The 15,687-nt window shown below is 33.6% G+C and overlaps 2 protein-coding genes across 3 annotated transcripts; one reads left to right on the forward strand and one right to left on the reverse strand.

Annotated features, from left to right (window-relative positions):
- The first annotated feature begins 3,203 nt into the window (after positions 1–3,203).
- LOC126972100 (uncharacterized) lies at positions 3,204–5,581 on the forward strand. Its single transcript, XM_050818688.1, has one exon. The coding sequence runs from the start codon at positions 3,583–3,585 to the stop codon at positions 4,489–4,491; it is 909 nt and encodes a 302-aa protein (XP_050674645.1). The 5' UTR covers positions 3,204–3,582; the 3' UTR covers positions 4,492–5,581.
- Positions 5,464–15,301, reverse strand: LOC126972080 (uncharacterized). 2 transcript variants are annotated; one of them, XM_050818660.1, is made up of 10 exons: positions 14,859–15,301; positions 14,635–14,760; positions 13,957–14,043; positions 12,714–12,929; positions 12,479–12,631; positions 10,822–11,047; positions 10,302–10,597; positions 10,093–10,213; positions 6,009–6,059; positions 5,464–5,648 (listed from the first exon to the last, which is right to left on the reverse strand). In XM_050818660.1, exons 1-10 carry the CDS (start codon positions 15,141–15,143, stop codon positions 5,590–5,592), a joined length of 1,620 nt encoding a protein of 539 aa, XP_050674617.1. In that variant the 5' UTR covers positions 15,144–15,301; the 3' UTR covers positions 5,464–5,589. The 2 variants fall into 2 exon arrangements, with proteins under 2 accessions (XP_050674617.1, XP_050674616.1); XM_050818659.1 differs by having other exon boundaries at positions 6,009–6,065.
- Between the last annotated feature and the right edge of the window lie 386 nt (positions 15,302–15,687).

A 15,687-nucleotide genomic window follows, 5' to 3' on the forward strand; every position in this document is an offset into this window, starting at 1 on the left:
GGATCAAAATTGAAGTGAAACACAGTTAATATGAAGTCGTCAAAGTTAGAGTATATACTTCTTATATTTTGAGAAACAATAGTCAGATCACTCAGACAGACCGCGCTAGTTCGAAAGTGACTATTTCTTTTATAGTTTTTAAGGACTCAACCATTATAAAAGGTTATATAAATAGTACGTCCTAGAAGCGCGTCTCTATTTTCAAGGATTATATGTATATAGAAAAATAATATTCATTTTAGAACCTGCCATAAATTCCATAGCAAAGTTGCAGCAGTGCAAGAAAGCTATGTAAGTGCCTCCAGACAGTGCCGACTTACATTGTTAACTTTTTGTTAAAATATACTGATAAGTAATTTAGCAATGAAATATGATTTTCCGAATAAGTAACGTATAAATTATTCTTAATTTCTTATTAAAATTATTTTATTTTATTCAAATTAGATACGGCATAACTAAGGAAATGAACGTTTTATCAATATTTTACGCTTACGTCTCTTTGCCACAGAATACTTATTAATAAACTCGAAGTACCTCTATAGAATATGAATAATCCTAGCGATGGCACATCGGTACAAAGTTAATTATACAGTTTACACTTTTAAAAGTACCCTACACTGAACGGCTCACTTGAGTTTTTGTACACAAAACTGAGAAAGTATTTAACAGTAACGTATTATATACACTGCGACGATTGGTTTCGCGTTATGGTAAATAACTTCCAAGCGTTGATTCGATTACGTATCTCTTTACATAGTTTCAAGTCTTCTGCTTTAATCACACAATATACCCGTAGGCTTGATAGTGAGGTATTATTTTGATTGTGCTTTGTGCTAGATCCACTGGAAAATATGGGTCAACACCAACGAATGTTCAAGCAAGGACACCAATCAACGTTTTGAAAACTGAGGTAACATAAATTTAACAATAGTTATAATTTTAAATTTAAATTTTAGCGGAGGCTGACTTTCACATCAATAATGGCGGTAACGAAGAGGAGTGCTATAGAAATGAGTAATGACGCGAGCTGCCGCTTACTGCAGTTGTAGTGCGGTAGGTACCGTCTAGCGACGTGAAGCGATGGGCCGCGCAGCGCCGCTGTAATGCGTTCCGACCTTAAACTTGCACTTTTCTCTATTAAATCTTATACTTCCTGCCCGGCCCTTTCTAATAGACATTTTAATCTTTCATCGTGCTGCGCTATAGTATCTCCCCATACCAAGATATCGTCTACGAACGAGTCTTCACCTTCCAGATCCTCCAAGAGTTGCCGCACCCTAGCGTGGAATACCTCAGAGGCGCAATTGATTCCGTAATGTAAACGTAAAAATTGATATCGCCCGAAGGGCGTTCCAAACGTACACAGATCCGCAATTTCATTATCAATCTGGATCATCCAGAACCCTGAGCGAGCGTCCAGTATCGCGCGCCCTGCCACTTGGCTGCTGTGAGGGTCGGCAACAGGTAGTGCGCGCGCCGCACCGTTCGGCTTAGCGGTGGCGGATCGAGACACACTCGAATAGTACCGTTTTTCTTGGCTGCTACTACTATCGCGTTCACCCATTCCGTAGGATGTAATACCTTCCTTCATGACACCCATATCTTCCATACGCTTTAATTCCACTTGTAGCTTATCACGAACACCGATAGGTATTTTTCTGACCGGACAGACCGACGGTTGTGCCGCTGGATCGATACTAATTTTATACGTTCCCGGTAACCTACCTAATCCTCGAAACAATTCAGAATACCTATCTATATCTATAGTGAACACCCGTTCAATAATACCTAGTTTTTCACAGGCATATTTACCTAATACACTCTGACATTCATTCTCACAAATACAAAAATTAAGGTTATATACATTATTCTTATACATCCAAATAATGTAGCATGTACCCAATATAGGAATGTTATTACCACAAAAGGATGGGGCACTAATATTATTTCGAGTTATAGATGACATGAGACATCCTAGCTGTTTAAACTTTTCCAAAGACATAACGTTAAGGTCCGACCCGGTATCGAGCTTAAATTTTTCTGTTTGACCACTATTATGTAATTGTAAAGTTTCACACCATCTGTTTACGTCCTCACACTGTGAATCACCGTAGAGTACCGTACCGTCGATCATCAAGATATATAGCTCCTCATCGGTGGCACTGTTTTCCACTATTTCATATACATTTTTACCTTTAAAAAACAATACGGAGGCTCATCGAAGCTCGGATAAAGGATTCAAGTTCACTTAATTTGGTAAGACTTGAATTTACCGATAATTCGATGTTATTTTTGAAGGTAGTTTTAAAACAAAAAAAGAGTGTCATAGCTACTATTTACAAAGCCGTGTGATAGCGTAAAAATATTTTTCGCCACAAATTTACTGAAAAATTATTTCAATATTCTTCGTTTATTGTATTTTGGTTTGAGCTGATGGTCTGGTTACCAATGCTCTAAATAAATAAAATTAGATCTAATGAAGGTACAAACACTAACTATTTAATTTTATATACCACATTTAAAATGTGAATACAAGTATTTCATTTTAGAATTCTAAAGTATACACAAATTTATTGAACAGAAATATACTCTTGTCAAAATTGCAATGGCTTGATCGAATCATTTAATAAAGCAGACATCATAAATGTTGTCGTGGAAATAAAGATATTTATCAAAATGAAGAAGACAACATCTTATTTTCTTATTAGATTGCTTACTCAATACTAATATATTATTTTTTCAACATTGAACTTAGTACACACGCACTCTGCTGGTGCACTTGTTCCCGGCCGGCGCAGCGAGCGGTCGTTATCAAGACTTTACAGAAAGATCGTTCTTTGTGGAGATTAAAGCTTAATTTTATAATTAACATATACTATTCATTACAAAAACATAAAAGGAAATAAATAAAACAAGTAATTAACAATAATAACAATATTTATTTTAAAATATACCTATTTTTACACTTTTTTTCGAATGAAAAGTCTTTGTGAAATAAAAAAGAAAGACAATATGAATAATTTATACATGGTCTTATAGCTTGTTTCAATAGCTTTCAGTGACAGTCACCCAAATCACCCTAGTTATAAGCATTTTATAACGTGTATTTTATAACTACACGTAAAATAATACACACGGGGAAATTGCCGCGAAAATGCCGGAAGCTTGCCGATCTACAGTGTACAGCGAGATCCGGAGCGCGCCGATGCGGAAAGGTTAAAACTAATTCATGTTCCATTTAAGCATCAGCACAATTCGGCATTGTGCGGTACTGAGTCGCATTATGCTCTTTAATTGGAAAACTACCATAATACTGCGAAGAATTTATAAGATAAAAAAAGCAATGAAAACGCAGAAGACATGGCTATATGGGCTTGAACCCTTTGCCTGTCCTTATATTGGACGAAGAACCCAAAAAAAAAACAATTTTGTTTTGATAGCAATATTTTAGATGTTTGCGAAATCTAACATAAAACAAAGAAATAATTTAAATAGATTTCTATTTACATATTTTTATTTATGATTTTGGTTTTTAAAATAATTTAATATTCATAATAATTAGTAACAAGGAATTATAACAAAATGGGTGACAGAACACAAAGTCTATCGTCGATTAACTCATCACCGATGTCTTCCCAACTGACTGAAAATACTATTACTACAAGCTTGAAATCGTATTTAAAAGACTTATTGAAATCAAGAATATTTCTGGGTCGGTATTTAGAACGAAGACTTGTAAATGAATGTGTTGGTTACAGAGATATTGTCTTGTTGAGTGCCGCTGAAACGGAATTGAAGAGAGATTTGCATGAAGCTCATGAAAAACTTTGTACTACAGGTACAAGCTCACTTTGGATAGGTATAACAGATTCAGATTTGTTGAACCTTGGTATTTCATCAAGCATCTGCATTTGGACTGAAATAGATAATCAACCATTTGGTACATTTTGGTTTCAAATAAAAGGTCTTAAATATAGATGTAATGAGATATGTATTGCCTTAAATTGCTTAAGGCATATAACTGATGCATTCATAGAGCTGGAGCCAATTTTGTCAGGTCCCATAAAGAAACCTATAGTAAAATGTGATTTGGCACTTGAAGGGAATAGTGTAACAAATTCGAGTGACAGTTTGAAAGATATTTTAAAAAGTGTAGTAGCAATTAGTAATGTTAAGGAATTTCTAAAATTTATATTTGCATTAGTTGTGGCAATTTTTACAGGAGGTACTTCATTTGTTAGTTTTATTGGAGACTTCACATTGGGGTTATTAAGAGAGATATCAATATTTGTGAATAATTCAACTCCATTGGTATTGGGTTTCCTTGATTTTATAAGTAAAATAGTTGGTGGTTTCTATATATTAATGGCAATGATGTTCAAACCAAGTAGACCAGTACATATTCCAAACAAAAGAGATATTGTGGTTCCCAATAAGCATGGTGGATATAATTATTACAATGACAATAGCAATTCTTTAAACCTTGATTAATATTTTAAGTGAAACATGGAGCACATAAAATAAAGATCTCAATTTGTTGAATTTACAATTTGATTTATGGGGTTTGAAGGAAGTAAACTCAGATGTTCACACACCTGAAGTACAGCAGGGCCTCTATAATCAGAACCTCTTCTAAACCGAGCACTACTCACCCTGTCTTATTAATACATATGATGTAAAGTTACTGCAAGTGTAAAATGTCTGTCCTCCCTGCCTGTCATGTTATTCTGTACTGACAAAGGCAAGATATAGACAAAAAAATTAAAATTTTGAATTACTTTACTTCTCGTTTATTAATTACACATACTTAGGTATTAATACCTTGATTAGGCTGACCAAGTAAACATTCCTGCCAGAAAAAATGCTTTTACGTAAAGTGCAATACAACACTTATCTATGATTTATTACCTATAGACAAAATAAAATATTGAATGTATTTAAAAATTAATTAAAAAATAAAAAAAATATTATTGAGGATCTTTAAATTTAACATACATTTAAAGATCCTCAATAATATTAGATAAATTTAAAATGTAGGTTCTCTGTACTAATTATAGTATATTTGGATTACCGAACACTCCAGAAATCCGAAAAAAAGGGGAAATGTTTCAGAGTTATGATTAAAGAGGTCCTGCTGTGATAAGAATAATTATTATCTTATTATTTATAAAATTACTCTTAAAGCAGCTTATAATATATTTATAGCTCTTTTATCACTGGGCAATTACTGAGCTAATGTGACTTTGATATGTTCTCTGTGTCGCAATGTGACAAACACAATTCTAATTGCCCTCAGATAATCAGGTTTTTCAAGAATACTGATCTGCACTGCATCATTATTGACAGGGTCACTTACCATGATGCTTTTCCTTGTCTCATTCGTTCTTACAAAAAAAAGGAAATGACAAACTCATTATTGACCAAAACAGTAAGAAATAATATCAGATTCAAACAGTGCTAGACTGAGCTGATTGTTGTGATATTATTTATTTAAAAATATGTACATAAACTATTGTAAAGTATTTAACTTTGTTTTTGTAGGTGGTTCATAATTTTTATCAACAATAAAATGTTTACTGTGGTTGTTGGCTATTTTTCCATCGGCACTACTATAACTGGAGACCTCATCTTTCCTTCGTCTTTCATGTCTGAAATATTACAATATGCTATAAATTATTATAATATCAAAAAAATCTTCTATGTCGAATATATCATAATATTCTTTATGTTTAGTTGTAAGATACTTTTCCCTAAAGGAAAATCCCTTGAGAATGCTGAAATATACATTTTTTGTGACATAAAGGGCAGTATCCTTTTTACGTTAACATAAATGATTCTTTTCACAAGAGACTGAAGACTTCAGTGTATCATTTTTCAACAATTTCAACTAGATACCTCGACACATTCACGGACAAACAGACAGATAGAGAAAAAAGTGATGCTATAAGGATTCCGTTTTTTTACAGTTAGTTATATTGCAACCAAAAAAATCATAATTTGTTTCTAACCTTTTGGGAGTATTCTTGATTTAATAACTGTACTTCTCGACGTTTCCCATCCTGAAACTGACATATTGTTAGTTCTATACTTAAATTACATACACATACAATAAGTTAGCGAGAAGATTTTGGTGGTGATCCCTCCGTATGTGATGTAGTCTCATCTATACTTATAATAAAATTGTAGACGTTCTGAATCTTTACTTCAAAGGTTTTGTAAAAAAGTACTAAAGGACGCGAGAATAAATAAGGAATGTGTGGTATGGGATCACTACTCTCTCTTCATATAGGTCATGCTCACTTAACGCATATAAAACATCGAAGTATTTCTGACGCTTCAAAATAACGCAACTAAAATTACTAACTATATTGTAGGGGGAAGGGCTTACAAACTCACACACACTGTGATTGCGGACGATCGGATATTTATAACTGATAAAACAAGGATTTCTCTACTAAAAGCATCTTTGTGTGTGTGGCTGGTCCATGCGTCATGGTCACGAACGGGTGCTGCTTGTGGTGCCTGGTCGGTCTTGTCTTCGGGGACTTTCATTTTTATATACCTATATCATTTTTATTTTTGATTCGTGTAAATATATACGTAAGTGATCGCATTATACTGCTAATTATTATTATAAGTACCCACATACATCTTCACTCGTTACTCTTTCGAGTTTTTTATAACTAATTACTTCTATTTCTTATTTTTAACTTAAACGTTACGTTCAATTCAAAACGTTTGAGTAATTTTGGTGCATCACTTAAAATACAGAGTATAAAATATAATGTAAAATGCTGAATAAATGTGGCAATGAGTTTCTTGCCGCTTCTTTTGATTAAAGCTCGACTTTTCCGAAATGGTGGTAACTAAAAACTTTGTCATTCATAAGTGCCATTTGACCCAATGACGTTCTATACAGACAATGCACCTCATACAAAATCAAAGCCGAAATATGGCACATGCTACAAATGTGAAATGACACCATAAGAAGCTTCGACTGCTATGTTTATACATTTCTGCGTGTACTCCAGTTGTTTAAAATAGTTTTGGTCAATAGGCAGCAATGTAAACACTATTTCAGTTCCGGTGTGTATTTTGACATTAGAACCCGATTTGGACAGTGACATCAGTGGAGTAGCGGTTAGGTATTTTTTTAAACCCAGGCGAAAAAGAGGGTTGGTATAAGTTTTACGTTCGTCAGTCTGTCCCTAATTTCCGATCAAGATCTGTTCAGTCGGAGGTTTTTTACGTTTTTGATCAAATGTCACACTCATATATAAGAAAGTTTGTATGTTTATTTATTGGCTTGTGTTTATATTTGTTACTTCTTTACGTTCTAAAAGGATTTGGATTTAATATATTAAGGTAACCTTTAATGAGAGAAACTAATACTCAAATATAATATTTTTATTTACATAAAATAAGTAGTTAAACTGGTTATCTAAGTGATGAGTTCCTTGAATTAAATAAAATTTGTCTTTTACACTTAGATATCTTTTCCTTTTTCCTATACCAAAAAGATACCCTCTTTTTGGTATATGTAGGCCGGCAACGCTCCTGTGATTGCTCTGGTGTTGCAAGAGAATGTGGACGGCGGTGATCACTTAACACCAAGTGACCCATACGCTCGTTTGTCCTCCTTTTTCCATAAAAAAATGTGGTGTAAGTGGACATCAACATATATTTGTGTGACAGCTTTTGTCAAATTTTAAATGTGTTTAAATCCAAAAAACTTAAATCCTGTAGTGGTGAAATATAAATATGCTTATATGGTTTGTAAATTTCTTCACTTCTCTCTCTTGCTACCAACTGGCGCCAATTCTCTTTCACTATCTCGTGTACGGGAAAGCTGAAGAATATTAGCTTTTACATGTTTGCGATGCAAATAAGTATCAATTTTCACTAGGTAAAAATACTTCCATGATAACGTGTAAATAGCACCAGCATGTAATTGTTCACGTATTAAGTACAATTAAGCCGTTCACATTACATAAAATACAATATTGCTAATCATTGTTCACTAGGCCTTTAAAAATATTAATTTTTAACAAAAAAAAACAACCGACTCCAAAAATAACAAAAATCGTTACTAGAATTATATAAAAGTACGTCATTATGTTTATACTTTTTAGTGCATATTATATCTATTGTTTTGGAATAGTGTTTTTGAAGTCGGTTGTATTTTTGTATTTTTTTTTAAATTTTACATTTTTAGTGAATCTGAACTACACTAACTGATAATTTGTCTAAATTTGTGTAGATCTACAAATTTTTTCAATGCAGCAATGAACGTAAGCGTATTGTAATTTTATTACAGACAGTTAGTAATTCTGCCACAGATCGCATCCTTACTGTAAGTCGTTAAGGCGTTCCATTGACCATCATCATATTCGACTACGGCAATTACTTGACTACAACGACGTTACGGTAGGTGACTCAAATATCTGGATAGCAAAAAAAGATTCCGTCTAGTATCGTTAATTTGCTCCTAAGAATTGAAGACTTCCGTAACTTTGTCATGGATCTCATATGGAGATCCTAACTAAACGATCACCAAACTACCTTTGAAGTATATCTTTTCCAATAAAAAGAGAAAAAAAAGTAAATTTGTTGTGCACATACTTATAGCAAATTTAAAACTTTTATAGATTTCTCATGGTTGCCATTGGCAGATCAGGACCAAATTGCTATAGGACCACGCGGGAAACAACAGCTTTAAAAAAAGAATGATCAAAATCGGTTCAATCAATCGAAAGTTCTGAGGTAAACATAAAAAAAATATACCGACGAATTGAGAACCGCCTCCTTTTTTGAAGTCCGTTAAAAGATAATTATCAAAATCGGTACATCCAGTAGAAAATTCTGAGGTAACAAACATAAAAAACATACCGACGAATTAAGAATCTCCTCCTGTTTCGAAGTCGGTTAAAAAGAGCGACTCTATTGTTTTCATTTCTGACTTTGTCCTTTCATCTATCCCATTCTGACAAGCGGGTCTTGTTTGGGGACTTGTTAATAATATTGTACCATATTTATTGAAAATATATTCGTTTTATTAAATTTCTTCCGCTTTTTGAATATCTATCTTATTTAAATAAAATAACCTTGCCGATGATAAGTCACACCATCTTTTTTTTGAGTCGTTAATGTATTTTTAAGCACTTTTTAAAACATACTTAGGCTTGTTGATTGACACACAGTTGACACATGACTAATGAGAAAAGTGTGCTTACATTGTCTTTAAGCAGTCTTTACATATACTAACGGAGGATCTGGTTGACGGTGAAGATATAGAGAGGGAACCTCGTGCTCTGGCCGTTAAATGCAACATGCTCGCACGTCGCTTCGCAAAGTGCAGTGACGAAGTAAGGGTGACATTGTTTAGAGCATATTGTTTATGTTTCTATACATGTCAACTTTGGGTCAAGTTCACCAGGCGTGCTGTCAACAACATCAGGGTGCTATACAATGACACGTATCGTATCCTGATGAAGTTGCCACGCTACTGTAGCACGTCGGACTTCTTCGCGATCAGAAGATCACGACCAGCATCTTTTTGGAGTCGTCTCCGTACTTCTAGTAACGAGATCCTCAGTACATTGGCGGTGGATTTGAACTGTTCCATTTTCAGGAACTGGCACTCAGTGCACCGGGAGGCGAATAAAAAATAGCCCTGATACGACAGGTACCAAACAGGTACGACCAATTTGCATTAAGAGTGACGACAAAATGTTCATTATGATAAGCTTATTACCATCGGCATTTTTAATTATTAATTTTTATTTTTATTTAATTTTTAAGTTACATTGTATTGGGTACCTTTTAATAAAGACTATTATTATTATTTAAGCACACTTTTGCCGTTTCGTTGTCAGACTGCGAATGATATGTCCATATGTATAGAACGTCATTTATTTGACCTACTGATTTTTTTCCTTTGCCAATTTTGATTTGTTTTGGACCAAACTTACAAATTGGTATTTGATAGACTAGCTGTGGTACATAATATTGCGAGATTATTCTCGGAAATATTATATCCAGTGTTTAAAAAAATTGTAACTTAATTCTTAACGTAATGTTTTTGCCACTCACCACTGTATTTAGACATATTTATATCCTTAACAGGCGAATAACCCATTCCATTCTTATGATTGCTGCGTTTGTATTTCTTATTATGTTTTTTTGTCATTTTTGGACTTTTTATTTCTATTGCCTACAAATAATACTGTGTAATCATACTGTGATAATTTAACAACACTCAAATATTTGAAAGTATAAATAAACAATTCCTAATAAATTACCTCTGTGCCAGTATCCCTTAAAGTCACAATAGGATTAGCCTTTACATTCCTTCGGACATGCTTGGTTAAAATGTTATTTAATGTACTTGTGATTAGTATGTTTATTTCACTATTATTATAGTCTGTTATTATCGCCCTAAAAAGTACCAGCATTACATTTAAAATGCCTGAAAGTTCCTCCTTGCCAAATTCCAATTTGCTAAAATTTTTCAATAATTCCAGATGCATTCTTAATTCGTCTAACGTCATATATTGGCGATATTCCAGTAAATGTTTTATCGTGTTATTCCCAATTCCTAAAATAAAGTTTACAAAGTAATTCAGTACACCACGCGCAATTGAAATGTTATTAAAAATAAATACCTACGCTTTTGCTTTCCAAATTTCTATTCTGTGTAAATTGGCAAAATTTTTCTCCTATTTGTAATATCTGCCTGAAATGATTGTCTTTCATATCTGCGAAGCCTTATTGTTTGAGTGTTCTGACCTCTGCTAATAAACTTCATTTTATTAATATTACCTTCGTGAGCTGACTTGCAAAAATATTTTATATCCGCATTCTTCTCAAATGATGGTGTAAGTAGGTTCAATGTTGCATTTAAGGCATCGACTGTGTTCATATCTAAGTTTGATCCTTTTTTTCGCAATACTTTTCTAATGTCGTTTAATATTTTGGAATTGAAGCGTAAGTATCTGCGGCCTTCTTCGATTTCGGCAAGTTTATTTAGTAATTGAGCGGTCCAAAGCTAGAAAAATAGTAACTATCAACTAGTAAGTAATTAATATCAAGCATTAGAAAATATGAATGAACTTGAGAAAAAATTATATTATTTGAATAAAACGCCGTGGCACTAGTGCTGCGGAAACGACTCGAAGGGTGAATGATGTGTATGGCGGTCATGTTGCAAAAGAAAACACAGTTCGTTTTTGGTTCCAACTTTTTCGTTCTGTAAATTTCGACCTGCAGAACAAGCCCCGTGGACGGCCTGAGACCCAAGTTGATAATGAAGTATTGAAGGCTATTGTGGAAGCGGATCCATCGCAAACCACGTCCGAGGCTAGCTGCAGGCTGCGGTGTTAGTGATAAAACTGTTTTAATTCACTTGAAGCAAATTGGGAAGATTAAAAAGCTTGAAAGGGGGGTACCTCACGAATTGACTGAAGCAAACCGCCAAACGCGCGTCGACTGCTGCGTTACATTACTGAACCGGCACAATAATGAAGGTATTTTAAACCGAATCATTACCTGTGATGAAAAATGGATTCTTTACGATAATCGGAAGCGCTCAGCGCAATGGTTGGATTCTGGCCAGCCAGCCAAATCCTGCCCCAAGCGAAAATTAACCCCAAAAAAGTTACTTGTAAGCGTTTGGTGGACTAGTGCCGGTATTGTTCATTGCAGTTTTCTCAAATCTGGCCAGACTATTACGGCTGATGTCTATTGTCAGCAATTGCAAACCATGATGGAAAAGCTAGCGGCTAAACAACCTAGGCTGGTCAATCGCTCCACGCCACTGCTACTTCACGACAACGCTAGACGACACACTGCACAACAGACGGCTACCAAATTAGAAGAGCTTCAATTGGAATTTCTAAGACATCCTCCGTACTCCCCGGAACTTGCTCCAACAGATTACCATTTTTTTCGAAATGTGGACCACTTCTTGGAAGGGAAAAAATTTAACTCTGATGGGGCAGTCCAAATCGCCTTCACAGATTTTATTGATTCCCGTCCGACTGGTTTTTTTGGTAAAGGGATCAATGAACTACCTATGAAATGGCAAAAGTGCATAGAAAACAATGGTTCATACTTTGATTAATTAAATATATTATATTTAAAAATATTCAACTTTTTGTTCCTCCCATACAAAACGCCAATTTCATATGTAAGGACCTAATATTGCGATGAAAACTGTGCGTCACTGAATTAAATACCAGTAACAACTTGGAGAAGAAAACGTGCATAAAAAAAGTTATTTAAAAAAAAATAGAAATGCAAAAAAGCGTAATTGAGATTACTCGTACGCTTGTTTGCATCGCTGGTGCGGTGGTAATGAAATGAGTTCCATCACCACCGCACGTGACGCATCCTCAGGTACGGTGTTAATTTCCGAAGCACTGAATGACATATTTGAGCAACACAGCGTGAATTAGACACCGTAACATTGGAAACTAACCTGGCTGGTTGCGTCTCCGTAATATTCGGCCACGAATGGCCAAGATATACACGCTGTTACGATGGAGTACTCCTCGAAAATATTGCAAATGTCTGCGTGAGCACAACCTTGAGCAATTTCAACTTTCTCCGTGTATTGCGATAGAGCCAAGCCCTTAAAATTAAATTATCGGAATTAAATATTTTATACCTTTTTATTTCTAATGTGACTAAAAGCATAGCTTAAATACACTTACCTGATTTAAGAACATAAGCGCATTTTTAGTATATTCGCCACCAATATACAGAAACTTTTTAAGGATATGCAAGTTCTTCACAATTTCTCCTAAATTATTGGTTGTGTATTTTGATTTTTCATTAAAGTGAATAACAAAATCATTAAAAATTTCATTATTTAAGCAGCTACATTTCCTAGTAAGTCTCTTATAAATTGAGCAGTCATCCTCTTCGTGCTATTAATCAAACAAAACTATACATTAATAAGGCGTTAATACATGCCAGTGACCTTCTGGGTGACGGGTGTAAATGTCGTATTTACAGGTTAAAATAATTATCAATTAAGAATAACTAAAACAAAATAAAAAGAAAGATAACCACCCGATGTAATTTTGGTTTCTACCTTTTTGGGGAACATAAATTATGTTATTTGGAGTAATAAACGAACGTTTAGGTTTAAACTTAATATCCGAAGTCTATCTTTTTTTTAGTTACTACGACATGTGATTTGAAAAAATAAAAATTACAACAGTGATCCGACGTATTATAGGATACACTATAATATTGAAAGTATTAAGAACTACTTGTTAAATTAATTTTGTGAAAAACGGTCAACTTGAGTGAATTGTCGCAGGCACTTGCTTGTTACTAAAACAACTTCCAAGTCGATATCAAAATCAGATGGGATTGAGATGTTTAACTTTTAATAGACCTACATTTTTGTACTCTTTAGACCTACCAATACCTAAAGCTTAATATATATAATAATCCAGTGTCTTGATGTTTCTAATGAACTCCTAATTTAATGAACGAATTTTGATGGGTACATGGAAAGCAGTTTAATCCAACGTGGGAGATAGGATAATTTTTATTACGATTTTGGACCTATAATAATTTTTTTCAATATTTGTTTTGTATGGACACATTTTCTATCAGATAATTTATTGACGCACGGTTTGATAATTCTGCTGTGAAATAATTTCATTATAACAACAGAGAGCATATTTTACGAAATATTTCTTGATGTTATTAAATATTATTGACAAATTTATTATTTTATTTATTATGTAGTACAGAACAAAGTCTGTCGGGTCAGCTAGTAAATATTATACATATTATCACAGTCTAATGTCAAACACCCGAGAGTCAAAAATATTGGTTAATTTTGCTGGATTTCTCCTCTCTTTAGCCTCCTCTTCCATAAAAAAAATGTTTTTAACTTACCGTAACAATCTAAATCGCATAATTCAATAAACGTCATACCTCTACACAAATTGCTTGTAACATTTTCGTTTGATATTCGAGACTTTTCAATTCATCACATGGAAAGTGGTCCGTGTTGTTTTCATCCTGTACATAAAGAAGAGCATTTTTTTATCCATTGGATTTTGAATTGAACACTTTTATATGTGCAATAAGCATTGAATTTTGGGGTTTTACATGAGACTGAGCCGTTACGTTAAGCTATGTACCACTCGTTCAGAGTAGGTCGGCTCGAGTCAACTAATCGCCGAGCGAGTGCTAGTGTGTATGTATGAGACATTATCTATCGTCATAAGATCTAGCATTAATTTAATGAATTATGGAGAGTTTGAAAACAAATCATACAATAATATGTAATTTTCTTTTATGTAAGAAATTAAATGTCTTTTAAGACGCAAGTGTATGTATCTACATAATCACAATTGTAATCCATTAATGCATGACGTCAGCAAAATATAGCAGAGATATAGAAGTATACATTATAAATTAAAATAATATAATAGTGAGTATAGAAAAGAATAATTGTAAATTACCTATTAATTCAAGTACTTAATTAGTTAGTCCTAACTCCTAATATTAATTCGTATTTAAGTACCTACCATTTTATTACATATCATAGGCCGTACCTACTATTGAAAAGAAATTCTACTTGGTATATAAATATAAAATAAATCATACGATAACTGTTGCGATAGAATTGGTATCTCCATCAATTGTGGCTGGTCGTTTACGTGTCTTCGCTTGTATTTCTTCTATAATTCGTATTAGTTTTCGAGTACTATCTTTCAATTTGGTTACTGTGTCCTGAAAATACATAAGTAAGTATATCAACGCATGAAGTAAGCAGGCTGGCTTGCAATTGAGATTGCATGAAACGGAAATATTAAAGTGAAATTTCAAACCTGTTTTAAGTAAAACCCCATTTCTGGATAAACATGTTTATTTGTATCGCAATCAGTGGAAATAACATCAGCAGAAGATACCATACAACGTAACGAATCGTTTGAAGCACGAGAAATGCTAGCAATTGGAGTTAGTATTTTTGGACAAATCATATTATTTTCATTACTTTTAAACGCTTCTTGTTTTGGAAATGTATAAAAAGAACAATTCTTTTCTTCGTATCTCTCATGGTTCATGGGAATGAATGTATCTTTTGATAAAGTTATCTTAAATGTTAATCCCATTTAAAGGGATATCTGTGTAATTTGAGGTTAGTCTGTATTTCCACATTAATTTATATTATTTTTGTTGTTGTTAAGCAATGAAATAAATTTTGTAGCATACATTTTTTTATGCTTGTCGCTCAAAATTTCGTTATATTTACGCCATGTTTACAGGTAGCGTAATAACAAGCGTAGAATAAAAAAGGTACTAGAAATATTCTGTCGGATCATATTCTTTTTTCTCGGCCTTTTTTATTAAAACCTCTTTTGCTACATACACTATAATTATTGTCGAAGATGTTAAAAGTTTTGATCTAAGGCGTAAGTAATTAATTATCTTGGCCTATGTATAGGATTATCTTGATGCTGGACAGAGCTATTCAACTCAAAGTCTTCCAACCAAAATATGACTGATATTTTTTTCAATTTCGCAACACAATATGTTTTGTGAAATTTCCGGGATCCTGTCCTATATGCTGTTGGTAGCTACATCGCCCAATAAAAAGCAACTATCTCGACATTATAACTATCACAGCTTCTAGTAAATTATCTAATATGCCTGTAC

This window comes from Leptidea sinapis, chromosome 25 (genome assembly GCF_905404315.1).
Source record: "Leptidea sinapis chromosome 25, ilLepSina1.1, whole genome shotgun sequence".
In the NCBI taxonomy this organism is placed as follows: domain Eukaryota; kingdom Metazoa; phylum Arthropoda; class Insecta; order Lepidoptera; family Pieridae; genus Leptidea; species Leptidea sinapis.

What these genes read in the sequence shown, in the direction of transcription:
- LOC126972100 (XM_050818688.1), top strand. Translation starts at nt 3,583, where the DNA reads ATGGGTGACAGAACACAAAGTCTATCGTCGATTAACTCATCACCGATG.
- LOC126972080 (XM_050818659.1), bottom strand. Translation starts at nt 15,143, where the DNA reads ATGGGATTAACATTTAAGATAACTTTATCAAAAGATACATTCATTCCC. An exon ending in ATTCTATCGCAACAGTTATC is followed by an intron (nt 14,044 to 14,634) that starts GTATGATTTATT and finishes CTTTATGTACAG; the next exon opens with GATGAAAACAACACGGACCA. An exon ending in CGCTTATGTTCTTAAATCAG is followed by an intron (nt 12,632 to 12,713) that starts GTAAGTGTATTT and finishes TTTAATTTTAAG; the next exon opens with GGCTTGGCTCTATCGCAATA.